The 27,306-nt window shown below is 58.9% G+C and overlaps 1 protein-coding gene across 1 annotated transcript; it reads left to right on the forward strand.

Moving 5' to 3' along the window:
* The first annotated feature begins 2,934 nt into the window (after positions 1-2,934).
* Positions 2,935-25,509, forward strand: TRMT44 (tRNA methyltransferase 44 homolog). The gene is made up of 11 exons (XM_045182874.2): positions 2,935-3,536; positions 5,691-5,805; positions 7,837-8,056; positions 9,401-9,469; positions 10,226-10,333; positions 11,425-11,496; positions 13,577-13,683; positions 14,515-14,698; positions 15,952-16,342; positions 18,425-18,541; positions 21,593-25,509. Exons 1-11 carry the CDS (start codon positions 2,948-2,950, stop codon positions 21,823-21,825), a joined length of 2,205 nt encoding a protein of 734 aa, XP_045038809.2. The 5' UTR covers positions 2,935-2,947; the 3' UTR covers positions 21,826-25,509.
* Positions 25,510-27,306: the final 1,797 nt, after the last annotated feature.

Raw genomic sequence — 27,306 nt, forward strand, 5'->3', positions numbered from 1 at the left:
GGCTCCATATATAAAACGCATGCACCCAAAGCCTTGCCTCAGTCTCTGCTTGGAAGTAAGTTAAGACAGGCACATCCAAGATAGAATCAGCTGGACCCGGCAATTTGCCATATAAAGAAGGAGGGGCGGGCAAAAGATTTCCATTTAAGGGGACCGGAAGACGGGCAGTGCAGTCATGGGGAAGCGAAAGATAAGTTCAAGTTTAGAGACCGTCAAGTTGCAGATGTTCGTGGGACATCCGGATGGAGAGGTTCAGCTGATATTTAAAAGTTTTCTACTGCTATTCTACTTTGAAATACGTTCTCTTTCATTACATGACAACGTTTTTCTTCGCAGTTGCGACTCTTACTCCAAACAGACTTCTTATTACGGGTATCAGCCGGGCTTCCTGTTGCAAAGCAGAAGCGACAGGTGGACGAACTAGGACGCTGCCTGCGCGCTCCTGAGCTGTGAGAACTGATCCTCCATCTAGGTGGGTTTTCCGGCCCGCGGTCCTTCTCACACAAAGGTGACCAGCCCCAGCGACGTCTGCACTTCCTGGCTGAGAGGGGGTGTTGAATGGTGTGCCGTGAAGGGGCACGTGCAAGGTCGTGGCCGCTTAATTTGGAGGTTCGGATTCATAAACAATAAAAACCCCAAGTCAGAGGTGAATATCTAAGCACTTTATTAAGCGAGAGCAAAGAGAAAGCAAGAATCGAGGGCATGCATCACCGGACGGAGTTCACCAACACCGAACACAGACGCTGCGGAACCCTGGAGGCAGCAGCATTCGGGGTTCATCTGGGAAAAGTTCCGAGTGAAACGTCCTTCCCTCGGGTGAGATTCCCAAGTCTCACTGTGGGGGCCATGGTTAAATGTGTTTTAGACAAACGTGGCTATGGTGCGTCACAGCCATGACACAGGGAGGCCTCCCAGCCCGGAAAAGGCCTAGAGCATAGGAGCGCAGAGCCCAAGAAACCAGATGTTTGAGGAGAAATTAGAGCGGACACCTTGCCTTGCTGCTGATTTGGTTAGGGACGTTACATGCCAAGCCAAATGAAAAAACAAAAGCATTTTGCATCCTGAGATCCACTAACACGGGCAAGAATGCCTGGTTTCATGCCAGTGTCCTGAACCGATGAGCCTTTCCTATGAGTTGCTAACTCCCTGTTGAAACGCCCCTCTTGGCTGTGCTTACCACAGCCGAGAGATTAGCCAAAGAGCAAACTGGGGTGGCCACAAAGTCTGTAAAATGAGAGACACATTTTTCATGTTCGCCAACAATGGTATCGACTTGGATATTTCGAGTACGTCAGCTCTCTCCCGCGTGGTATGACATTGAGTGTTCTCAATGAATGTCTCGATTTGATCGCCATCAGCTTCAGTGGTCTACCCGATGGTGGAGCACCCTCCAGTGAGAAATCTCCAGCACGAAACTTTGCAAACCACTTTTGACACGTTCGACCACTCACAGTGCCTTCCCCACACGTTGCACAAATCTTTTTTTGCATTTCAATTGTGTTTTTACCTCTTGGAATAATAAAGTATAATATGCCGAAAATGTGTATTTTCTTCCATCTTCCGAATTAAGATGGCTACCCGAAAATTCACCAATTTTGATGTTTTTTAAATGCATGCTGATAGGACAGCTGTCACAATAGTCTAGCAAAGTTGTTTCAAATGGAGTTAAAGACAACCAAGTGCTACTAGAGCCGTTGTATGGAAAAAAACAAGTGAATTTTTTGGCCGTCCCAAATGTATGCATAGCCCATGGGCACAGACAGCAGCCAGCAAGATGGGTAAATAACTATTAACCCTTTCAGCCGCCCAACTAGATTAAACCTATTTGGACAGCACAGGGGGTTGAATCATGCCCCTGACCCCCAGCAAGATATGTCAAAGTCCTCACGCACTGTACTTAGGACCGTGTCTGGAAGTAGGGTTTTTGCAGAAGAGACAAACTGGAGGAAAAGGCCACGTGACCACAGGGCAGCGATTGGAGGTGTGGGGCCACAAGCCAAGGAAAGCTACTGATTGATGGCCAGCCCCAGAAGCTGAGAGGCAGGGAGTAGATTCTCCCTCAGAGCCTGCAGAACTATAAGAGAATAGCTTCCTGTTGTTTCAAGCCACCAGTTTGTGGTAACTTATGCCCGCCCTAGAAAACTCAGGGACAGCGGAACAGTCCACCGCGTGATCAAGGGCTGAAAGGGACAGAGTGAGCAGGTGTCTCTGAGGCTCTGTCACTCATTTATCATCAATTCCAGACATTCGGCCCGCTCTTCTCTTTGATAAATCGCATGATTTGAGTTCGTTTTGACGTATCTGGTTCTCACAGATACCTTCTAGGGAACGAAAAACCCCAACTGAGGGACCAATGTACAAAAAGGGTGACGAGTCTCTGATGTTTGTGTTTCATCACTAGCTTCCGCAGACTGTGCCTGTGAAGTTGGCTTCAACCAGCCACTCTTCCCTGTCGCAGGTGGCAGCTGACGTAAGACCCAGCCAGCGTTGTGCTGGGGCGCAGGAGCGCACGCTGTGGCTCTCCCAAATAAGAATGAGGGGACCGAGCTTCCATAAGAGGTGTCATCTTGAACTTTCACAAACTCGGGCTCCTTGATCTTGAGTCATCAATACTGGAGACAATCTGACGTCGGATGCCGGGTTGATCCTTAGGATTTCATAAATGCATCCGCTCCGGACTCCCCAAAGCTCAGCTCTGATCCTGTTTCTGTGAGGCACCAACACTCCTGGAATGGATCCATGGCCGCAGGAGGAAGCAAAGGTTAAATTCCTCAGCCGAGAATTTCACAGTGCAATCCAGCCAGGGAATCAAAGCAGCGGATTGCTTGGGTTTGGGCCCCGCCCCTGTCACGGCCTGCAACGGCGCCCCGCCCCTATGACGCCACGCGCCGCGCCGTCTTCCGTCATCGCGGCGCGCCGCTGCCTGTCCTCTTGGCGCAGCTTGACCATGGCGGAGGTGGGCCGCGCCGCGGTGCGCGACCCCGGTACGCTGCTCCCGGGAGGCTTCTGGGCGGCGGTGGCCGTGTGGCTGGAGAGGCCGCAGGTGGCCAACCGGCGGCTGTGTGGCGTCCGCCTGGAGGCCCGGCGGAACGCTACCCTACCCCGGACCAAGGAGGAGGCGCGGGCTGCGGCGGGCTGCGGGTCCGAGAGATCGGGACTCGGTCCGTGTTCCCTCAAGGACGGCCCGGGCCCCAGGTCGAGCGCGGACCCTGAGGAGTCCCAGGGCCGGTACCACCAAAGCGAGGACAGGAGGGAAGCAGCCGCAGCGCCTCTGCTCGCAGGGGCCCCGGGACAGCCCAACGAGGCTGGAGGCGGGGAGAGCGACTTCTCCGCCTCGGAGCTGGATTCTCTCTGGGACGATTTTTCCCGAGGCCTCGTCGGCAACCATCGGGAGCTGCTGGCCTTCCTCACGGGCTCAGGGGCAGGACTGCGGCCAGAGGCTCAGCGCGAACTCCACGTGGTTCTCAGAACCGTCATCCCGAAAAGGAGCCCGCATTGCCCCCTGGCTGCTCCGAGAAGGGAAATCGTCGTGCAAGGTATGGGTATTTCTGATACCCGGAGATGTGCAGATAAGCAAAACCGGACGGAAGTTAACGCGGCAAGGATAGAGTGTAAAATACATTTGCAACAGGAAGACGAGTCCAGATCGCTCCAAACGCTTGGACTTGTGTGACCAGGCGTTTTAAAGGAAGAATGAGCGGATGGAGGTTGATGCACGCGAAACCCACCTGGGTTTGTTAACTGGTGCGTCTAGAAACCAGGTTTACCCTCCCACAGAGGGGAGGAGATGGGCCTCAACTTCAGGTGTGGGCTGGAAGAGTCCTTTCTTTTGTCTTGAATTTTTTCTGGAAGGCATTTAAGGAGGGCCTCGGGTCATCCTAGGGATGCAGCTTTCAGCTGTTTAAGTGTTTAATGAGCCAACGTTGAGGCTGAATGGAGAAAGGGCCCAGAGGAGCCCGGCTCGAGTTTGGTCACGGGAATCTTTGTGATAGGACGCAGTTGCGTTAAAAAGTGTTCGTGGAACCTCAAGTCAGTGAGAAGGCACAGAAGGGACCCTGTGCCTGTTCCTTTGCGATGTCCTAGGGACGTTGTAGCTTTTTCGCTGTTTCAGGGGCACATAGTAATGTATTTCCATACACAGAGGATGGTCATTGGTTGGGGTGATGCCTGGAAGGCTGGGGGGACACGGGGAACAGCAGACAGGAGTCTGGCAGGTAAAGAGGTGAGTGAAAAGGCCCTTCCTGGGGGATCCCACAGCAGGGCCTTCTGGCTCTCAGGCTAGCTCCCTGCATCGCAGAGCTGTCTGGTGTCGACCCTTCTCACGCTTGGAGCCTCTCCGACTTCCCCTTCTGCACCACTTCTGCCTCCACCTGCAGGAGGTTCTCAGCGTCCAGGGCTCCCGTGACTTGATGGGGCCCACCTGCACGCTCCCTCTCCTGAGGTCTGTAACGTGAACCACAGCTGCAAAGTGTCTTTCTGCCATGTGAGGAGGTAGTCACAGTTTCTGGGTGTTGGGGTGGAGACACCTGCAGGAGGCTGTGCTGTGCACCCCATTAGCAATGCTACATCCTGGTAGGCGCGTACCTCCCCCTCTCAGCACCGTCTGTGTCAGTGGACCTGTAAGACTCTTCCAGGTGTCCCCTGCCCCAGGGGGCCCTCTCCGACCCCTTGCCCAGGCTAGTTCAGGAGGCCTTCCGCTTTCACCAACTGCGCTCTCACATTGGCTCCCCTGAGAAGAGGCAAAGCTAAACCTTCTCTTAGTGAGTGGACCCTAAGGAAGAAGATACTCACCAAGAAGGGCTCCTACAGGCTAAATGGGCTCAAATTAAACAAACAAAACACCAGAGCCTGGCACCCACTTGTGCCCAGGGGCCCCTCACCCAAGCTGCATGTCAGGAGCCGCCTGCACCGGCTCCTGCCACATGCACAGCCCTGATATAGGAGCCCCTGTGATCCTATTTCGGGGGTAGGATGAGGCTTTCCCCAATCATATGCTGTTCTGACCAATTAGAGTGGATGTATTCTGACCATTCAGGACAGTGCACAGTGCTTTGTGGACCAATCAAACTATGGAGATTTGGAGTCCATATTTGCATGAGGACAGACCAATCAGGTTCCAGGGGTGGGGACTTCTACCCATATAAGCCAGCTCCCCTGCCTGTGAGCGCGCTTTTTCTTCCAGAGAAGGTGAGGCTCTTGTGTTTCCTGGCCAAGCTGAAGCCCCAGAGCTGTCTTGCCGGAGGGGCAGACGAGCGGATGCAGCCTATTGGCAGGCCGCAGAGCAGAGCCGTCTCATCCCAGCCACGCTGTTTTCACAGCTGCGCTGCATCACACTGGCGCTTCTTTGCACTGAGTGAAGTTTTCTTTACTTCATTACACACTGGAGGTTCCCGTGGTGACGAATTGGCGGCCGTGGACTGCCATGGAGTTAGTGCCCGCTGACCGAGAGTGCCGTTTTTAGGGCCGCTGCTGCTGAGCATGGCTGCTGCATGCCCGGCGTGGTGTAAGCTCAGGGCCGCAGGGAGTAGGGGCCTGTCTGTCCCGGCCCCTGTTGTAAGCAGGGTGGGGAAGCGCTGGGAGGCTGAAGGTACGGTACACCATCGGTTCGCTACTGTTCTTAGTACTTTTAAGGTGCTCCTGTTAAGACACTGAACTAAGCTTCAATCTGTCATCTGTCTTTTTCCCCTCAGATGTCCTCAGTGGGACTGTAACGTTTTTACCTCTGGAAGAAGATGATGAAGGGAAGCTAAAGGTTAAGATGAGCAACGCGTATCAGATTCAGCTCAGCCGCAGCGAAGAAGAATGGTAAGAGCAGGGTAATCGGTTCCTCTCGGTGGTTCAGTTACTTTTCAGGGAGCGGCCGGGTTCTGGGCCATTGAGGAGCTCGAGGGTCGGCCCCTTAGGCAGTTAGGTTTGTGGGAACGTGTCTCCTAGCTGTTTCCGCTGGTGCCTGGCCTGCGTGGTGTGGTCACTGCCCGGTGGGGGTCTTCAGTCTCCATGCTGTCCGTGGTGCTTCGTTTTAGTAACGAATTTGAGTAAAACTCAAATCCTTCGCTTTGCTACTTACAACTTGGTCGTAGGGACTGTGAGCTTTTCCATTTCCTGCGAGGCCCCGTGATTTTTAGATGCAGTGGGTGTTTGAAAACAATTTAACAGGCTCCCTCAGTTCTGTGTGGTAGTCGGGCCTTTTCAGAAAGTTGAAACGTGGTTTACTTCCACTTGGTATCTTCTAAGTGAAAAAGTCAGAGAAAGGGTAAACTCGTTGGTTGCTTATGGTTTCCTGAGAGCCACAGCCAGTCTGTACTTTCTAGAACATTCTTGGGGAACTTGTCTGTTTACCAGAAAATGCGTTGCACCTGGTTCTGTAGGAAGCAGAGGTGCACTGGGAGGAGTTTGGTCTGGGGTCAGATTGACTTGGTTTTCCCCATTGGCAGTATGACCTTGGGGACATAGCAGCCTCGGTGGCCCTCAGTCTTCCCACTCAGGAGTGGGTTTCATAACGAAGTCGCTAAGGAGGGCCTGAACTTCATGTTGCAAGCTGAGGTGTTTGAAGGGAATACTTGTGGGCTGCCCAGGGGACCTTGTCCTGTGGCCCTTTTTCTCCGCATGCTCGTGTGGGCGAGCGGGCAGTGCTGGGCCCTGGGCGATAGGGGACGGGGTGAGCAAGGCTCCATAACCAGCTAGTGCTGAGGACTGTAAAGAGGAACAAGGGATGCAGCGGGTCTCTGCTCCCATGTTCCCTCATTAGCAAGGGTGGTGCTGTGCCTGTGTGTGGAGGGAGGGTGCAGAAGGCCCCTGAGGCACGGACCCCCAAAGGGAGGCCTGAGTGGACGAGGGAGCAGTGTTGGGACCTCAGGGGGCCCCTGGGGAAAGCATGAGGCCCAGCGAGGTGCACCAGCCGGAGCAGGAGAGCTCTTGAGGTGAAGGGACGGGAGAGCTGAGCATCCGGCGTCCTCGTCCTTTCCGTCAGGACCCTCCTGCATTGTGGACACCCGGAGTGTGTCTTAGTGGGGACTCTACCTCTTGTGGGAGTGAGTTGTGTTCCTCTGATGCACATGGTGACAGGAAGCCTGATGGTCATCACTCTTGCCAGACCGACCAGCTAGTTGTCCCTATGCCCGCCTCCAGCTCTGCCCCTTTTCTCCAGCCACATGGGCTTCTGCCAGACCCAAGGGCCCCGTGGGACGCCTCAGCCTCTGGGGAAGCCCAGCAGACTTCACGCCCGCTCTCCGCTCCGGCCTGCCCAAGTTGCAGCCTCGAGAGAGTGGTGGTCTGGCCTACTGATTGTGGGCACCTGCCGTGGATCAGGTGTTCCATGAGCTGGGGCGGAGCAGTGGCAGCCCCGGTGGGAGCCACAGCTGCACCTTGTTCTCGTGCCAGCGAAAGGGACCTGGGTACTGCAGGGGGGACGGCGTGTCCCCAGCTCTGCGGCTGGGCTCTTGGCTTTCTGGCCAGCAGATACTGGGTGAGCCGATAAGCTCACATCTGTTGGGCGTGTGAGAGTGAATGAAGAACAGAAGTGTCGGGAAGACCTGTGGGTGTTCAGAAGCGGGTCAGTGAGTGGGCGGAGCAGAAGGTGAGGGTCTGGGTGGTTTGTGGTCTGTCCACCTGGCGAGCCCGCAGGGCGCGCGATGCACTTGAACAGTGTCCACAGGAGGAGGTGTCTCTCTGCCTCTGAGACGTTTTTCTCCGAGGTAGAAACTGGCACGCTTCAGTCTTAAGTGTTGGGTAAAATAACTACAGCTGTCTTCTCTCTCCTTTTGGTAGATAAATGTGTAATTTAAAAACAGAAATTGAGACCAGCTCTGCTTACTCATGTTTCTCTTATTTTTAAAGGTTCATATCTGTTTTGATTTTCTGTCCAGAAAGATGGCATTCAGACGGAATTGTTTACCCCAAACCCAGCTGGCTGGGGCGCGAGCTGCTGGCCAGGCTGGCCCGCTGGTCTGTGGAGAGCAAGGGGAGCGGGTTTAAGAGCACCCTGTCCCTCATCCCTGTCCTGGAGTACAGCCAGGCTTACCAGGTGCTCAAGGACAAGTATAAGGACATGGTCAAGGTAAGTCTGGGATGCTGTCTGTCAATCCTCTTGCTTAAATGAGGCGCAGGTGGGTCTGCTGTCTCGTGCACCTGCAGCTCCCACAGGTGCAGGCATTGAGTCAGCACAGCCATCCCTCGTGCAGCCACGCCCCAACGTGCTGAGGGGTACAGGCCACGGCATGTCCTCACCTGTGTGTGGGGAAGAGTTTATCTGCACATCACTAAAATTTTCCCTGAAGGGGGAACAAAAGGGAAAACATTAAATTAGTTAGTAAATTACTATAACTTTGGTATGAACTTCAAGGTGTTTTGAGAAAAATACATGAACGGTTAAAACACACAAGTATGTACTTACAAAAAGGTAAACAATAATACATCCTTCATGTCCAAGACGTAGACGTAACTTAATGTCTCAGATGTAGAAAGTGACCCTAGTTCACACCCCCCGCCTTCTCCTAGCAGCAGCTGCGATTCCTCCCTGCCATGCATTCTACCTGTCACCTGTTGCTGTGTGACAAGGCGCCCCAGAGTCAAAGGTTTGGGATGAGAGCGCTCCTTCTTGCTAAAACCTCCGCAGGTGCTGGGCTCAGCCGACCTGGGCTCTGCTCTCCCCCGGGCCCTAGCCAGGTAGTCCTTTACGAGCTCAGTAACTGCCCAGGGCCTTCCAATGGGGACTTGCACATTTGTCCAGCTTTTACAGTCGCCCTGAGTGAGGTGGCCATCTGAGCTGTCCAATCCACTCCAACTGGAGCGGACAGGAACACTCGGGATCGCCATGGCTCGCCCATGCTGCCACATACCCGCTCTGCGTGGTGTTGGTGTTGACGGTGAGACCCCTGCTTGTACACCTGAAGGTCATCTTGGTTGCCAGTCCAGGCTTTATCCTGCTTTGCAGACAGGGAGATGGGGACAGACAGCTCGGGGATACCCTGGGGAGTGACAGCCAGTCACCAAAGTCCGGGGGGCCGGCGCAGGGGCCTCTGCACCCTGTTGCCCTGCTCCCTGTCTGCCCTCATTTCTTCTGTGTCACCATCCCCCCACCCCGGTGGGTGAGCAGGCCGTGTAGCTGGGTGTCCTGTGATGACCAGTCACGTCGTCTCTGTGCCGCACGCGCTGTCCTGGCCACAGGGTCTGGCCTCGGGCACCGTTGCTCAGGACGAGTGCTGCCACACACGGATGAGGCCAGAGTTCCGTGTGTCTGCAGGTGGCCTGTTGAAGGAGGCTGACTGCGGACTTCTGTCTCTGGAACGAGTGGGTCTTTTTAAACTGAATTCTAGTGATCCGGTCTGACTTGCGCCTTATGGCGGTACTCACGTGTTCGGAGGTGGGAGAAAAACAACGCGTGCTCTTGAAAATTCCCTAGGTGTGGCCTGAAGTGACGGATCCTGAGAAGTTTGTGTATGAAGATGTGGCGATTGCCACCTACCTGCTGGTAAGAACGTTTTTCATCCAAGCTCACGTGGAGGTGGCGGGGGTGGGGGGGGGCATGGCTGCTGGCAGATGCCCCAGAGTGAGCAGCGCCTGTCACACCCACAGCTCAGGGCGCCCAGTTTGCTTCTGGGCGCCCAGGCTGGCTGCACACGTCGTCGTCTCAACCTCGCATGGGTGCGAACAGGCAGCCTGACTAGGCATCGAAGGCCAACCAGTGCTGCCATTGTTAACAGTTGGCGTAGGGGTGCGGGCTGGCGTGGGCGGGGAGGGGGGCCTGCTGGGAGCAGCCTGCTGGGGCCACGCTTTCCCAGCACTCTGGGGAGGGGGGGGCATAGGGAGCTGGCGCTCCTGCTGTGTTTGGACACGCCCTTAACTCGCTAGTCTTGACTTTCCTATCAGATGTTTAGATCGGGCGTTTTCCAATCTCCTTTCGAATGCAGTTCTTAGTCGCTTTAGAAATAGTGTGATTTTGTCTTGATCGTTAACGTGTATGAGACGTGAAGGGTACAACGAACGAATGCACGAAGCAGCTAATCGTCTCTAAAGCTGTCACCAAGAGGTGACCCCCTTGACGCAGCCCCCCTCCCCCCGCAGTGTCCCCATCCCATCTGCACGTCACCTGTGCAGAAGCCCAGGGCCTCAGAGCGGCCTCCCCGCCCGTCCTGAGCACGAGGTACAGCCTCCGTGGGGCTCGTGTCTGAGTCGCGCTAGGGGGGCGAGGGGTCCACGCTGACTCTCTTCTGCTTCGTCCTACCAGGTCCTGTGGGGAGAGGAGAGAGCCGCGCGGGGAGACACGGAGAAGCAGTCCTTCGTGGACTTGGGCTGCGGCAACGGGCTCCTGGTGCACATCCTGAGCAGTGAGGGGGTGAGGCCTGGCTTGGGGCCCTTTCCAGAATTTTCTCTCGAGGGTCTTTGCATCAGCGTGAGGGCCGCAGAGTTCTCTGTGGGAGCGAGCGGGGCTCGGACTCCGTCAGAGTGGCGGCTGCGGCAGCTTCTGCTGCTGCGTGGCAGGCGGCCGCCACCCAGGGCCGGGGGGGGGGCAGCGTGTCGTTGGCCTAGGATGGGTGGTCTCAGCAACGTGCGTGGGCGCCTCAGGAACGATGGGCCTCAGTGGCCCCCGCGGCCCCCGCGTTTGTTGTTGGGTGTTTCCTTTGGCAATCGCACCGTTTCAGGGCATGGGCAGGGAAGAACAGGAAGGCGGCGGGCTCTGCCCTGGACGAGCTTCAGTTCTAGGTCAGAGTTCAGCCAAGTGCCCACACATGGCCGTGGGCAGTGACCATTAGCTGGTCAGGGGCGGGAAGGCAGGGAGTTCTCAGAGCAGTGCTGGGCGTGGTTACCGGAACACCTGGTGCAGCCAACGGGGACTCAGCGGCTTCTGACTCGAGGGGGGATGGCTGGGATTTGAAGCCCAGTGGTGACCCCAAAGCTGATTTCCCCCCCCCCCCCCCCGACTGCAGCCTCTGCCCTGGTGGTCAGACACGTTGGCCCTCACTGTGGGGACGTGTGAGGCTGTCCGTGGGTGTGAGCTCGTTAGGCAGTGACTCAGGTGGGGAGGTATGCACGACAGGGAGGGGCTGGGGTCGGGAAATAAACACAGTCGCCCTGGGAGGGCTCGAGTGTGGTCCCGTGGGCTGGGTGGGACACCCCCCAGGAGAACGTGGCTCAGCTGCCGAGCAGGAAGGGGGGGCTGGCTCCCTTTGCGGGCTGTGTCCTGGGGCTCCGGCCCACAGACGTCCGTCTACTTGCCTGCGTCCTCGTGGTGAGAACTCATGGCGGTGAGCAGAGTGCGGGGTTCCGCCCGGGCCCGGCTGGCAAGTCCGGGGTGCGCGGCGGAGAGGCAGAGCTGTCGCACCCGGGGCTGCTGCTCACTGGGGGCGGTGCCTGCGACTTCAGTTTGCCCTCGCTGGTTTAGTGGGATACGTCGAATGTAACCTCTGTTCTCTGGAATTGTTCCAGCATCCGGGCAGAGGGATTGACGTCCGGAGAAGGAAGATCTGGGACATGTACGGGCCACAGACTCACTTAGAGGTACTGGCTCTGCTCACTTGCTTTTTCCTCACCGTTTTTCCCTTGTGGTAGCCGTTTTACTGTGTGTGTGTGTGTGTGTGTGTGTGGTGTACACACACGCACAGGTAGGCCAGTGAGCTGCTCACCAGAACTCTTTCCGTCAGTCTGAGTAGTCTGAAGTTTAGGAAGGGGATGAACTGCTGGACTCCCAGAGCCTCTCATTAGATTGGAGAGAGCGTGCTGGCCCCCAGGACGGGCAGCAGTCTTCCCCAGCGGGCCGGCTGCGGGTGCTGCCCGGGAGGAGTCAGGTGCGGGAGGGCGAGGTGCATCTGGACTGGGACACCATGTGCTCTGAGCCTTCTGGCAGCCTGGTCTCAGCCTGTGACCGTGGGCTCAGGTGTCCCCAGGTCTACTGGTGAAAAGCAAAACCGTGTCTTTGGGCAAGAGGGTCAGACCGCTGTTGAACGGGCCCTTTGTTTGCATCATGGCCCCAGAGAGGGAGCAGCGTGTGTGTGTCCCGAGTCCCCAGCAGCCCGCCTCAGCCATCTCTGTGGCCGGAGGCCCTCCCCGGCGCCTGGCCGGGGCCTGCTAGGCATTCTGCACTGTAGGCGGGTGTTTTTCCTCTCACGCCTGGACTTCTGTCCTGGTTGCCGGGTGAGTCCTGCGTGTTAAGTGTGGAGAGTAGAAGCCGTGTGCATTCCTGTGGCGCCTTGTGCTCTGGAAGACCGCTCCCGGAAGCAAGTGCTGCTGTTGGTGCGAGCCCAGGGCTCGGTGGCGCCCAGCAGGTGGGGCCCTTCTGGGGCAGGCACAGTCCGGGTGTGTCCACAGGCCAAGCTGGGATGCAGCTTCGCTTAGTCTTGCCAGACCTCACTGATTATAAGTGAGAAGCTGAAGAGAGCACACCTGTTTTAGCAGCAGCACCATGAGGGTCGGTCTCGGTCAGGGAAGCCAAGTGTGAAGCAGGCGCAGGGCAGCCCGCTGCACTCACGCCAGTGCGACTTTGTAACGCAGGTGGGCCTCGTTGTCGAGCGCGCTGTGGGCCAGATAGCTGTTTGTTAGGTGATTGCTGATTGTAAATGATCTTATCGCAGGCTGTTTAGAGACAGATTAGGCAAATTTAAATATAGAAGGAAGAAAAAAGAAGAAAATAATTAGCATATATGAAAACATGGTAAATGACAGCAAAGGTTTGTTTATCCTGCTTTTGAACTACATGCTGTATCTTGCCGTGTATAATGCACACTGTCTCCCAAATTTCTGAGGGAAAATAAGGGTGCGCCTGTGCGTGAGAATCAGCCCTAAAACACGGGTGCATGCTGTACACGGCTCAATACGGGCGAGCAGGCTGGGCGGCGCTGTCCCCGCGTTTGGGTGCCCGTGAGAGTAGAAACTCTGGCAGCGGGGCTTTGCTTGTGTCTGGGGCTCCTGCCGGGAGCGGCCCGGCCCTGAGAGCCAGCGAGTATCGTCACGTGTCCCCTTGCCGGCTCCCGCCAGGGACCTGCTTCGCTGCTCGCTTCTCTGGGTTCATTCTTCAGCCTCAAAATTAGGGACTTTCAAGTAGTTATGTAGCGTCTTTTTGTCTTCAGTTTTGAAGGACAGGTTCACGTTTGAGACAGTTGATTTTAGTAATTAATGACGGTTTGTTCTTCAGTTAGGCCAGCGTTTGAAGTCTTTAAATCATAAAAGCACACTTGGAAGCTTAACTTCAGAAGTGATCAGCCTGGGGGACCTGCCTGTGCGTTGCGCGTCACAGGAGACAATGGGGTCGCAGCCGACAGGTGGGGCACGTGCATCGCACACTTAGGTCAGCTTGGCCTCCTGCGCTGCACTCCCCCTCACAGCCGTTTCTGCCAAAGCAGCCCGTCCCGTGGCCCCGCTCTCCTTCGTGCCTTTTTCTACTCTTGTAAAGCAGCTCATCTGTAACTACCAGCAGGCGATTAGCTCTTACGGAAGTGTTGTTCGATTCTTTAGTGATGGCGCCAGGAGTAGCCGGTACTCTGTGCCCGCCTCCCACACGGATGGAGCCCATTTCCCCTTCCTCCTGGGACCCTCCCTGTTTCTTTACGAAAGCTCTGTTTCGTCCTTGGTGTCTTGCTTTTAGGAAGCTGCGATCACACCAAGTGATGAGACCCTCTTCCCTGACGTTGACTGGGTCATCGGGAACCATTCGGATGAACTCACTCCCTGGATACCTGTCATCGCGGCCAGGTGAGTGGGGGCGGTGGCGGCAGGGCGAGCAGCGGGCGTGTGTGGGTGCCTCCACCTGGCTGTGCAGAACAGTGGCCACTGGTGGTGTGTGGCGACGGAGCCCTGGAAATGCAGCCCGGAGCGACAGTGTGTTGACTCCTGGGTTACATTTGAAATCCCACCCGTTTTACAAGTTAAATTACGGGCACGGGGAAATCCGAGTCACGTACACGGTCACGTTACGTCTCTGCCGGACAGTGCCCGTCGGAAACAGCTCGCTCCTGGGGTATTTACAGCCGGTGATGAAGGACGCGTCGTTTTGGTTGGAAGGGGTTTCTTTTTTTTCTTTCTTTTAAAGAGGAGGGTTTGTCCTCAAAGGAAAACCCTGTCACGGTGAAGGCACTTGGGGCGGGGTGCGTTCTCAGACAGCTTCATGCCCCTGTGTCAGGGCCACCGCGCTGAGGTGCTTGTCGCGTGGCCGCCCTGAGTCGTTTTCCTGCCGAGCCTCCTCTCCACAGGCCCCTTGTGACCAGCTCCAGCTCCGGAGGAGCCACGTGGGCCGGGGAGCGGATCTGATCTCCTCTGCGCCCGCCTCAGGTTCGGCCCCCAGCCGGGAGTCGGCAGGAGTGAACTGTGATGGGAAAGGGTTTCACATGGGAGTCGTTGGCTGCCTGTTCAGTTGGAAACACGGACTGTGCTCTGTTGTTTCTAGGCCTGGAGAGGGGGGAGGCTGGGATTCACTTCATTTGTATGTTCTTCAGATCCGCCATCACTGCATGGCTGGCTGCTGAGTTTTCTGTAAAGGGACCTGCTTTCTGACTCTGGCCTCTGCGCTCATTGGTATTTTCAAAGGTCTTCCTACCGCTGCCGCTTCTTTGTCCTTCCCTGCTGCTTCTTTGACTTCGCTGGGAGGTACCGCCGGAGGCAGAGCACACAGACTCAGTACCGCGGTTACCTGGATTTCATCCGGGAGGTGGGGGCGACCTGCGGCTTCCACGTGGAGGAGGACTGCCTCAGGATCCCATCCACCAAGAGGGTGCGTCCTAACCCCTGGCGTTCTCCTGGGCGGCGTGCTGGCGTTGGGTGCAAAGCTCAGGGCCGGGTCACAGAAGCAGGAATGATACTGAGGAGGGAGAGCGTGCGTCCCGAAGGCATCTGTGCCGGTTTCACTGTCTCAGTCATTGCTGGGGTCCGGGCGCTTCTTGCCGTGCAGTCCCCTCCTTAGGGGACCGTTCTGGCGCTTTCTTCTCCAGGCAGCTCCTCAGGAACCCTCCCCAAGCCCTCATTCATTCCCTCTCCAGAATCTGAGGCTGAGCATGCTAAATCCCAACTCCCCCGGTTCAGGAATAATTGGCTGAAGTTAAAGGCTGTTTGGAAGTTCAGAACAATTTTAAGTTTCCCATTGAAAGCCTGACTAATCCAGACTTCCCTGAAATGTAATTGGCTGTGGCCCCTCCCTGTGACCACCAGGCCTCCTGGTGCCGGGAGGGGCCCACAGTCGGCTTCGGGTACCTCACTGCTGAGGGTGCCTGCACTGTGCTCAGGGCCACGTGGAGGTTTCCTGTAGGGCTTGGAGTCTGAGGGAGGGGATGTCCGCACACAGCGGACCGATCGCGGGGAACTAGTGTGCCTGGTGCGCACACAGTGAAGTCAACTGCGGACATCATGCGGTGTAGTGCAGGGACGGAGCTGGGGCATCCTGAGGGGCGGCCCTGACATAGTCATATTCTTCCCTGGCCTTGTAGTTAGTGCGTGAGGAGGAAGTGCAGAGACGCTGCTCGGGCCATGCACCTGGACTCTGGACAGCCGAGGCTCCAGGGCCTCCTGCAAGGTGGCCTTCCGGGAGGGAAGGGTGTGTGGATTCAGTGTCCACGTGGTACCTAGCTCTCTGTGGGAATCGCACACCGTCCCTTGTTCTGGCAAGGCTGGGGGAGAGAGGGCTCGTTCTGTCTCCGTCTCTCCCCCCACCCTCCCATGGTGACCATCAGGGTCTACATGGGGTGGAGGGGGCAGAGGCCGGGCACGTGCAGGCTGACCTGAGCCAAGTGGCTGGAACCAGGCGGCTGCAGGATCAGTGACACAGACGTCGTTAGGGCACGTTTGTTAGACCTCGGCACAGGTCACGCCATTTACTGTTGTTGCACCATCAGTGCGGGTGTCAAGTTTTTAAAGTTTGGGTTTCTTTCGTGACCGTAGCCGAGGCTTTTCTGGAACCCGTGCTCCAGAGCAGAATTCCACGGAAAACGCTGGACACTTGCTATAGGGGTCTGACTGCGCTTTCAAATGCAGGTCTGTCTCATCGGGAAGTCCAGAACATACCCGCCCACCGCTGAAGTTGCCATGGACGCGCAGAGAACCCAGTATATCAACAGCCGGCGGGGCTGCCCCGCAAACCCACCTGTGGGGGGGCCTCTCCCTGCCCCACCCCCAGCTGCTGCCAGCAGTGTGGGCCCTGGTGGTCGTCCGGTTGGCTATGGAGCCCTGGACGCCGGCGCAGAAGGCTGCTGGCTGCCTGGGTTTCACCCTAGAGAGAAAGCTGAGCGTGTGCGGAACTGTGCCTCCCTCCCTCGTGAGTTTATTGACCAGGTGGTTTTGCAAGTGGCGAACCTGCTGTTGGGCAGAAAGCAGCCAAACCCGGGGGACCCTCGCCGCGAGAGTGGGGACACCTGGCGCAGAGGAGGTAACCAGCCATAAGGCCCTGGGTGCTTGTGGGCTTCCATGTGCCTGAGAGCCGATTCAGATGCGGGAGGGGGCATTCTCAGCTGAACGCGTGGTGAAGAGGTGGTGATAACGAGTGTGCCGCCAACTAGTGCGGACGCGCCCTGCACAGGCTCCCCCCTAGGTTCCCTGGAGTTCCTGTGGGCCAGCGGAGCTCGGGCTCCCTCCCAGCGGGGACAAGGGCAGGGGGGTAACACTCGGGTCCACCGCGAACATGAATTGAACAGGCGGTGGGCTCTCCGGGTCTGCAGCGGCTCGTTTTCAAGTCTGTAGAACTCACCCAAGTGAACGCAGGTACTGGGCATCGGAAGGGTGCCCCTCCCCCCACAGCACGTGGTGAGATCTCATAACTCTCCAAAGGGCCTCCAGAGGTCAGATGTGAGAAGAGGGAGGACAGTGCCCCTGCTTGTTCTCATTGGGGTTGGGGGGCAGGCGCTGTGCTGAAATGTGGCATCCAAGAGCACAGAGTCCCAATGCTCTTTCTGAAGCTGTTCCCAGGTGGGACTGGGTCCCTCCTGCGGCTCCTCTGCCTGCAGGGACCTCAGCCAGCCACCAGGTGGCGCTGTGGGACCACTGGTCCTGGCCTAGCTGGAGCCCTGCCTTTGAGGTTTGGGGTCACTGGTTGAAATCCAAGACCCATCCCTCTGTGCTTGGCTGGCCCTGTGGGTGGGACGGGCCAGTGAGGAGGGAGCGCTGGGCCCTTCTCTGCCCAAGCCTGGTCTTCCTCAGCCACGATTGTTCTGCTCAAGTATTGTCTCCATTCCCTCCCATCTCGTGTCCTTGTGAGGTGGCAGTGCCATCCAGCGTGTCCCTTTCTCCAGGAATCACTTGGCCCTCAGAGTCTGGTAGGGACCTTCCAGGGACCCCATAGCAGCCCTGGCCAGCAAGGCCCTGGCCCAGGGGCTGGCCCCCTGTAATTGCAGGCAGCCCTAGGTACCACAGGGTGTTCTGTGGGCTGACACCCCACCTCCTACATGAACCCCACTGAGGCGGGGCCAGAGTTAGGAAGGCAGACTGGGTGGTGGCTCCTTGTGGGCCCAGAGTCCAGACCTCCTGGTGCATCTGGAAACACAGGGACTGGCCTTCCGCCCCCAGGAGGCCCTCTCCCCGGCTGGACCCCTTGGGATGTCAGCCGGAGGCGGAATGCCCTCCTTGTGAGCAAAGGTGGGCTCTTTTCCAGGCGCCAGGGGTAGGAGAGCGGGGGCTCTGGGTATCATTTCTTGTCCCCCACCCATGGCAGACATCTGAGAGCTGGGGTGGTTTCCCTCGTTCAGTCTGGGGCTGGTCGGAGGCTTCCAGCTGCCCCACCGGTGGGGGGAGCATGCCCTGGAGAGGCGCAGGTGTGTCCTTGATCTCTTGGCCTCTGGTTCCAACCCACAGGTGGTCTTCTCCTGTTCGGATGTGGGAATGAGGGACCGTTTCCTCTGCTGTGGCCCTAGGCATGGGGGCCCTTCGTGGTTCTGAGCCCCACATGACATAAGAGTGGGTCTGTCCCTAGGCCTGGGGTCTCCCCTCGGCACGGCATGGCTGAGGGGCATGCAGGGCGGGAGCTGTGTCCCCTGCTGACAGTTGGGTAAAGACAAGTGAAAGGGCGTGTAGCTGAGGTGGTGGTGTGGGATGGTGGTGTGGGGTGGCAGGGCGGGCCCGCGGGGGCAGCGTTCCATTCCGCCCTTAGACTTCTGTGTCCTCACAGACCAGCTTTGGGGCAGCTGAGCAGTGGGCCCTGAGGTCGGCCAGGTTGAATTGCATCAGCTGCTGGCCCTTTGTGTCTGGAGGCGTGGTGGTCCCTGCTCAGCTTCAACGTGGGGGCCGGCCTGGGCAAGGCCATGCCCGCCTGGCTGGCAGCCAGCTCCCGTCAGCTCGGGTGGGGCCTGCACGCAGCTCGGCTGTGCGGTGCAGACTGAAGCACGTTCGGTTTCAGTGTCTGTGCCCCTGCCACTGGCTGACGTACGGGAGGGACTCGGTCTCACAGAACTGGGAGGGTTTCGTGTCTGTGTGACTGGTTTGTGACGGTCTCTGCTTGGGGGAAACCCGGTTTCAACAGACAGCCTTCCCTTGGTAGAGGTGGCCCACGAGCTGGACGCGGCCACCCTGCACAGGCTGAAGCGGGAGTGCGGCGGTCTGCAGACGCTGCTCAGGAACAGCCATCAGGTGTTCGAAGGTGAGCGGGCTTGCCCTTAAAACACACCTGCTCCTCAAGCAGGTGAAAACCACCCTGCCCCGCCCCGCCTGCCTCCCCCCTCAGCTCCTTGAGCGTGGCGAGTGGCCTGCCGAGCGGCCTGTTGCCTGTCCCCTCTCCATCGCTGTCATGTCCCCCAGGACACCTCCCTGCCTACCCCATGCCCTGGCCTCGCCAATGGTAGCCCCACTGTGTCTCTTTCACGAAAGCACCCGTCCTACACAGCTCTCCATCCCATCACCCGGTCCCGCAGGTGCTCCTGTCCCGTGTCCTCCTGCCCCTATCAGTCCCCACCCCACCAGACTGTGAGCCCCGGGTGGGCGGGGCTGGGGTGCAGGCAGGAGGGACACTAGTGAGACTCGGAGGGAGGTGCCGTCTGTGGGTAGGGCTCTCGCCATGTGTGCTCTGTGCTGAGGGACACATGCCAAGGTGACGGCCTCTGTCCCTGTTCTCAGGATATGGCCAGGGACACTACACACCACGTGGTAGGGTCCTACACTGCTGGATAGGTGCCTCGGTCGGGCTCCATGTGGGGAAGGAGGTGGCTGAGGGCCTTTCTGGAGGTGGCGGAGCCAGTCTGGAAAGACACAGAGTTGAAGTTTGCCCTGAGGATGCTGGCTCGTGCCAGGGCAGCCCCAGGCGGTGTGCCCTTGCTGGGCCCAAAGGTCTGCTCGAGGGTGTGAGCAGTTGCCCAAGCCCCCACACTTGGGCTGGTCCCCACCCTCTCACCCCAACCTTCCTGCTCCTCCTCAGCAGGCTGGTGTGGAAGGAGACCTGGCCAGTGGAGGCGAGTTTGTCCGCCCCTCGGTCTGAACATTCCCCAAGGGAGTTGTGTCCTGCCTGTGTGTGTGCACGCCAGCACTCCCCCCGTCCCCCGTGTGCACGTGAGATCGGGGTGTGCAGGCCTGCAGGGCCTGTCGGTGGCCCCGTGGCGCTGAACGTGGTGCTCGTTTCACCTTGACGTCAGTGAGATAAATGCTGCTGTTAACTGTGGCAACAAGCCTTAGTCTCCACCTTTGGGGTGCTTGCAGGCAGGGTCCCCCCTGGCGTGGAGAGGCTGGAAGGAGGGCGGCCCTGCCGCACTGCACTGGCCTGGCTGCCCGGGAGCTTGTAACGAGCCTGCGTCCACGGAGACTCCCTGCTGCAGGGGCCTGCTCCTGTTTTTCCCGCCGCCTTTTCCTGTTTGGCTCTGAGAACGGGTGTGTTTTCCATTGCAAACACACATGCATCTGACTGTTCTTCTGTGCGGTTCACATGGGGCGGGGGGGGAAGGGCACGTTCATTATCAGAAATGCGTCCAGGAGACGGGGGATGCAGCTCTAAGCAAGCTGCCCGCTTGGTCACGCGGAAGCGACGCACTGAGCCTGGCTCATCTGCACAAGCGGGCTGCTTCTAAAGCACCGTGTCGGCCCCAAGCACTCAGACCTGGGTGACGAAGGGCACTCGGGTGCCTGGCACCGCCGGGCTGCGACCCAGAGGCCTGCAGTGAGTGGTATGAGGGCAGCGCCTGCCCCACCCCAGGCGGCAGTGGTGCGTAGTGCCTTTCCCGGAGGGTCAGCTAGCTCTCCGCACGCGCTCAGGGGAAGGTGATGTCTGGTCAGAAACGGGGAGACGGCGTGGCAGGTTCCGTGGTCTCCCCAGGCCTGGGCACCGTGGGGTGGGCGTGAGCTCTGTAGTGTGCTCGCTGTTCCTGTGACCCAACTTGAAGTCAGGGCCTGGTCTGCGCACGGGGACAGCGTGTGGTCTGACTCAAGAACTGGCTTGGGGGGTGCCAGGCACATGCTGGCCCAGGAATGGGCAGGGTGTTAAGAGGGGGTGGCAGAGCGCAAGCCTGTGCTAAGGGTGTGGGTGGCGTGTCAGTGTCCCACTGGCATCAGTGTCTGTCCCCAGGCCTCAGGGGTCCTGGCCGGGCCCTCTCCCCAGACTCCGCAGGTGCTGCTGCGGAGCTGGCTGGGTTTCATCCTAACTGCTGTGCCAGCCTGATCTCTGGAGAGCAGGGTCCACGCTCAGCTTCGGTCCTTGGGACCCCCTGCTCATATTTCTTGCGTGCCTGTCCGGGCTGTTAGGGGCTCCTTGTCTTTTTGAGGTGCACACCCCTGGAATTGGTGGGAGTCTTGCCTTCCACACACTGTTGAGGGGGGTCTGGGCTCCCCATGAGCCCGCCCAGAGGGGCCCGGGGGAGAGCAGGGCAGCAGTAGGCTCGGTGGGCCAGGGCCCTGTCGGGCGGGTGTCTGCATGCCACACCTCCCTCTGTGGCCCCTTGCTCTGGTTCCAGGGGACAGGATTTCATAAACGTCAGCCAGCAGGGACAAGCTGAGAGCAGAGTCAGCTCTCATTCTCACGCCAGTGCTCAGGCCGGGGAGCCAGGTTTGTTCAATAAGCCCCCTTCACTACTCCGCGCCATCTGGGCTCCAGGCGGTTTTACAGCTTCCAGGGAAAACCGGGACACACTTGGTTGCTTTGGCCTCGTTTCATGTGGTGGTGTTGGCTCTCGGGAGGAAACGGCCAAGTGCACAGCTCACGGGGCGTCTCAGCTCTGAGGGGTCCTGGTCCACTGCTGGGGCCACAGCTGTTCTCCCTCCACTTCCCCTCCACCTGGGGCCCTCCGGCTGCCCAGCTCTGAGGTCACACAGGCCAGGCCACCCAGGTCCGTCCCACCGCCGCCCTCACCCCTATTGGCAGGCTGAGATCCTCACTCTTGTTCACCTTTGGGGGCTCTGGCCATGCGGCCCCCACAGCCAGCCCTTCCTTTGCCTACCTTGCTTGTTTTCTCTCATGTGGAGATGTGGTGGAAGGACCAGGACCTCTCTGCAGGGGGGGTCCGGCCGTCTGTTCCCATCAGGGCCACGTTGGTACTGGGCCTCCCACGTCCTTGTGCGGGCCCGGGCACTGGGCCTTCACGTTCCCCCTCCCATCACTGCGGGCCAGCTCAGCCCCTCACGCTGGGCTGGTGCCTCCTCCCCTCCCCCGGTGCTGACAAATTCAGGCCACGCAGGCTAACTCCCTGCTGTCTTGCTCTGTTCCGAACCGCAGTTGTGAACGGCACAGTTCGTCTCCGCGACTGGAGGGAGGAGACGCGGCGAGAGGAGAGGCAGCCGGAAGCCAAGCGCAGACTGTTCTCCGAGGCTTTCAAAACCCGCCTCTGCTGGTTCTTCACGCACCACCCCGATGGCTGTGCTCTGCTGTCAGCCTGCTGCCCCTTCGCCCATGGGCCGGGGGAGCTGCGGCCACCCCCCACCACCAAGAAGAAGAAGCAGGTTCTGTGAGCCGCAGGGAAACCTGTCCCGGCTCCGGAGCTCTCGGCTTCCATGCTACCTGTGCCCCAGCTGTTTCCTCCTGCCCCCCTTCAGCACTTCCGGGGCAGAACATGTTCCCTGGGACCACGAGTTCCCCAGCCAGGAGGAGCCCGAGGGGCGGAAGTCCCTCACGCCCCCCCCCCCCCCCCAAACCCAGGTCGGGGTGCAGCCTCTTGCAGAGAACACAAGGCTCTCGGGTCCTGTGGCTCAGGAGATGTGGGGACATGCTGGCTGGGTCGTGTGTGCAGAGGCTGGGGCCGAGCCTGTGTCCCCCGTCCCACAAGCACCGCTCTTCTTTAGATTCTGGGGAAAATGTCCTGATGTGTTTTCACTTGAGTATTTTTACAGCTTTACACACAAGTACCACCGGTAAACACTGTCGTGCCCCATTCTCCGGGGAATGCGGCCTGGCGGCCCCTCTGTGGTGCGGGTGTCGTGGGCGGGGCATGGCTTGCTCTCGAGTAAGGAGGGTCCGCTCTTCACGCTGCGAGGTCTCGGCTCAGGGCCGGCTGTCCCAGCCCCTAAGCCACCCATCCCAGGCTTCTCCCTCACAGCAGCAGCGCACCTCATGTGCAGTGGTTCCGCCATACGTGGCTGCTGCCCTCCTGCCTCCGCTGTCCCCGGGGCTCGCCGGGCGCAGCTCGTGGGGGCCCCATGAGCCCCTGGCAGGCAGCTGTGTGGAGCTGAGAGCCCGGCAGACTTTCCGTTCTGAAGTTCCCGGTCCTCTGCCTTCTGCCTCCGCTGGTTCTGTTGAGAAGGCGATCTCGGTTTTGTCCTCGTGCCCTCTGGAGCGCTTGCTTTTCTCTGGCCGGGTCTAACCGGTTGCTCCCATGGTCACGTTCGGCAGCCTTGTGTGACGCACGTGAACTCGCTTGGGGTTTGCTGCTGAACCTTGCAAATCCCTGGGTTACTGTTTTCCATCCAATTTAGAAAAATAGCCAGGATTCTGTAAATACTATTTTCTGCTCCATTTTCTCTCCTCTACAACCCCAGTTACACGAGTGTCAGGTCACTCGGCCCCGTCCCACTGGTCATCAGCTGTGTGTGTCTCCCCTCGTTTCCCTGTGGACCTCGGTTTAGGTGGTTTCTGTCTTGACTTGCCTGTGAGGTCATCGGTCCTTCTATTGCATCTAATCCGTTACTCAACGTTTTTCTTACTTGTAGATTTTGTAGTTTTCATTTCTACGGTTTCCAGTTGGTTTTTAGTGTTACTTTTACAAATAACTTCTGGGGAGTTTTCTATCTGTCCAGCCGTCACCCGTCAGGTTTGATGTCCTTTTGTGCCGGGCCCAGCGTTTGGGCCGTCTTGGGGCCTGTTTTCTCCCGACTGGGAGCCCCCTCTGGCTGGCCCTTCACCTGCCCAGGTGGTGTGGTTGCTGCAGACTGGTGACGGTGGGTGCTGGGAGTTGTGGGCGGTGCACGGAGACTTAAGTCCTCTGTGTCCCTGTGGGGAGAGCCACATGTCACTTCCTCCTCGCTCGCGTGCTTGTCAGTGAATCGCTGTGTGTGGTGGGGGCTTGGCGTGAGGCACTGAGGAGGCAGGTCTGTTTCTGTTTTCCCTGGTTCTGAGTCCTCGTCCCATGCCCCTGCAGCCCTGGGACAGGTCCTCCTGAGGTGGGCCTTTCTGGGGCTCATGGGAGACAGGTTCTGCCCAGCCCCCTGCCATGCTGGGACACGAGCTCTGAACTCTGTCTGCCCAGCCGACCCTGCCCGTCTGCACTCTGAACCCGGTCCTGGGCCCTTGGGCTCCGCCTCCCGGTGCACTTCAGGTGTCCAGATTCTGGAGGGTCCCCCAGACCCTCCAGAATCTGCACGTAAACTCCGCAGATCCTCAGCTGCCATCGTCCCAGGTCCAAGCTGGACACTAGCCACTTGAAATGGGGCTGTTGCCACTGAGGATCTGTTTTTTTTTTTTCTTTCCCTTTCTGTTGTAATTTAAGCAGCCACACGTGGCTGGTGGCTGACACACTGGACAGAGCGCTGCGGACCTTTGCTGCCCAGAACGCAGCCTGCCGGGCCACCCCGGAGGACCACTCACCGTCCCTGGGCAGAGTCAGCAGGCTGGGCTTCACCAACCCCGAGCTCAGCAGGTGGTGGGTGTGGATGCTGACCTTGAGCGCAGCCTGCTCCCACGCCCTTCGCAGCCCCAGCCTTTTTAGAGGCTGCTTCCTCTCTGGAAAACCCTTCTCCCTCTTTGCTTCCTGTACTTCAAAGCCCACACAAACCCAGCTCTGGGAAGCCTCTTGCCCCACGCACCTTGGCTGAGCCTTTAGGATAGCCTGACACCAGGCCCAAGGGTCTGACCCTAGGGAGCCAGGCCGAAGCAGCAGACTCACTCAAGGTTGAACCCAGGCAGGAGTTGAGGGGGTTACGGAGGTCCTATGTGGAGAGGCGGTGCCAGGGCCATGTGCCCACCTGAAGGGGTGGGGGGAGCAGGAAGCTCAGCTGCAGCCATGCCCACCTCATCCTCAGCTCTTGGATGCCAGGGTCCTGTCACTCCAGGCATGTGAGGTCCGAAGGTGGACAGAGGTGGAAGCTCATGCCCCAGGCCACACAGTGGAGGGGAGCCCCAGAGCTGGAACCAGGGCTGTGTGGCTCAGGTGTGCTCTCCCTGTGAGGTCACGTGCTTTACAAGGAGACCTGAGGGAGCAGGTGACCTCAGGGGTCTCAGAAACCTGGGGCTGCAGGGCTACCCCCTGCTGGACACTGGAGAGGACCCAGGTTGCAGAAATGTTTCCAGGGGTCAGGAGGAAGCAAAAGGAATTTCCCCGAAGCCCTCAGTGCCCCAGAAAAAGACACTGACGGAGCTTCTCAGCCCTTAGGCAGTCTGGGGTCATTGGGCTGACGCTGCCGGAGCTGAGCCCTGCCCCGCGAGTGGGAGCCAGGACTGCAGAGCCAGCGGCGTCTCAGCCAGGGCAGTGCTCCACACCCCTTCGGCACGTGGCGCCAGCTTCGCCTGACTTCACCCCTGGTCCTAGCTTGTGCGCAGTAATGGGGTTCCTTTGTCAACCTGGGGGTACCCCCTGCCCAGGGCTGTGTGCACCTTCCAGAGCCACCACCTGCTGGGCTCCTGAGCCCTGGAGCAGGTTCTTGGCAGGAGCAAAACCACAGCTCAGCTCCCTCTTTTCCAAGGGAGAGCGCTGCTGGTCTGCCATGCTTGCGGAGGGCCCGCTGCAGCGGTCCGGGATCTGTCAGCCTCTGTCGGACTGGCTGGTGGGGCTGCGTTCTCAGAGCCCACCTGGCACACAGCTTGCGGGACTGGGAGGCCTCCTTCTCCCTGCCCACCCCCAGCACTGAGCCCTGCCTCCCGTGAGGCCTGTGTGGAGCCTGCTTTCCCACAGCACCGCCAGCAGGGAACAGCACAGGTCTCCCCGCCCCCACCCACATGGCCGCAGCAGACAGTCCTGCTGGTGTGCTGTGGGCCACTGACCTGGGCCGGGCCGCACAGCTCACCTCGGGAGCTTGTGCTCTGAAAGGCACATCTCTGCTAGGGCTGGGCTGGTCATGGTCCCCAGGTCATGAGGCAGCAATTGGCTCTGTGTGCAGCACCCTCCAGAGAACGGGACACCGACGGGGTGGGGGGGTGCTGTCTGGTTCTGGGAGGATCTGAGCTCCTGACATGTGGCTGTGGGCTCCGCCCCCGCCCCCCCCCCCCGCCCCGCCCTCTCTGCTTCTGTGACTTGTGTCCAAACACGGCTCTATTCTCAGGGCATGTTGGGCCCTGCCTACTCGTCCTGCACCCTGGAGCCTGGGCTCCGAGAGCCGGGACTGATTCCTGAGCCAAGTATCCACAGGGTGCAGTCTTCTTCCCCCACCCCCACAGGGATGCCCTAGAAATGCCCCCACCCCAGTGCCCTTTGGGGGCTGGAGGTGTGGACTCGAACCCGGTCTCTAGCTCCAGATCTGCTGTGTTTTCGTGGGACTGAGCAGCCCCTGGGGCTCAGAGGGGAGGGGTGGGTTGGGGGTGACTTTCCAGCTGTGCCGCTGTCAGCCCATGGCCTGGGGCTGCTGGGTAGGCAGGGTCTTAGGCCCTGCCTAGCTGTGGGTGGCTGTGGGGTGGGGGTAGGGGGGCCCCTCCCAAGGGCCTCTGAATGCAGAGTGAGGTCTCTGATGAACCTGAAGGCCAGTCAGTGACCTGGGGTGGGCTGGCACTTGGAGCCCCGGTGGGAATGGGGAAAGGGAAGCCTGGCAGTCGCTGGGTCTTGCCATTGTGGGGCATGACTGACTGGGGCCCTGGGGGTGAGGACAGCAGCTGTGACATGCCCACAGCACAGCCCCAGGAGGTCCTCGCACTCAGCTCTGTCTGGCACAGGGCTGGTGCCTTCCCCTCACGAGCCTGTTTGCTCACCTGTGAAGTGGGACAACAGTCCCCTTCCAGGCCACTGACTTTCCTGACTCCATGAGCTGATAGTCTCTGTTGGCATCTGGCTGCTAGAGGGACCCAGCAGACCACCCCTGAGCAAGTGACAGAGCAGTTGGGGTTTCCATGGAAACTAGAAAACCACACAGATCAAACAGACCTTGTCATCAAAACTTGAAATAAATCTGCCCTGGCCGGTGCAGCACAGTGGATTGGGCACCAGCCTGCGAGTCACAGGGTGGGCGGTTTGATTCCCAGTCAGGACACTTGCCTGGGTTGTGGGCCAAGGTCCCAGTACGGGGTGTGTGTGAAGCAACCACACGTTGTTTCTCTTCCTGTCTCCCTCCCATCCCCTCTCCCTACAAATAAAGATCTTTAAAACAAACCCTGAAGTAAATCCAATTCCAGTCCTTAGCACTTAGGTTTCCCCCTCCCCAGTCCTCAGAAGCACCCTGCCAGTGGAGCTGGGGAAGGTGGGGGGCGCTGCCTGGTGCCCCAGGCATCTCTGCAGACAGGACAGCTGAGGGGCTGGGCTGCCCCGGACAAGGGACACCCTGGCAGTGTCAGTTATTTTCTGCCCCCAGCCTATACAAGGCAGGCGGTCTAGCCCTCCCTGTGAGCAGGGCCTGAGATGGGGGTTCCAGCCACGTGATTTCCTGAAGCTGAGTGGACATATGCTGCCAGGTGGGCTGTTCGTGCTTCGCTGGGCTCTGGTTAGGGCCTGAGCACCCCCACTGGGCAGCATGACTGAGGGCAGTTTTTCTCTGTGGAGTTGGCCTGTGCCCAGTGGCTGGGGAAGGGTGTGCTGGCCACCGGGGTTAGCCTGGGCAGCACACCAGGAGTTTCCTGTTAGCAGCGGATCTGACCCTTCAGACGAAGACACCGAGGCTCAGCGGTCCGGGGGCCAGCAGAGGCCCGAGAGCCTGTGTGATGGGGTGGGGGCAGAGCCAGGTCTGCGTTGCTAGGCGAGCACCCACCACCCCCACGATTCAAGTTTGGATGCTGTTTGGGGGCCCTGACCCTCATTCCCACCCACGGACCTTGCAGGCCCGGTTGGGGGCTTTGGGCAACTGGAATTGCTCATCCCCATG

The sequence above is a fragment of the Desmodus rotundus genome, chromosome 4 (genome assembly GCF_022682495.2).
Source record: "Desmodus rotundus isolate HL8 chromosome 4, HLdesRot8A.1, whole genome shotgun sequence".
Taxonomy (NCBI): Eukaryota; Metazoa; Chordata; class Mammalia; order Chiroptera; family Phyllostomidae; genus Desmodus; species Desmodus rotundus.

Excerpts from the sequence above, each read along its gene's own strand:
- TRMT44 (XM_045182874.2), top strand. The coding sequence starts at position 2,948 with ATGGCGGAGGTGGGCCGCGCCGCGGTGCGCGACCCCGGTACGCTGCTC. Across the intron at positions 5,806-7,836 it reads AGCCGCAGCGAAGAAGAATG|GTTCATATCTGTTTTGATTT; the intron begins GTAAGAGCAGGG and ends TTATTTTTAAAG. Across the intron at positions 16,343-18,424 it reads GGACACCTGGCGCAGAGGAG|ACAGCCTTCCCTTGGTAGAG; the intron begins GTAACCAGCCAT and ends CGGTTTCAACAG.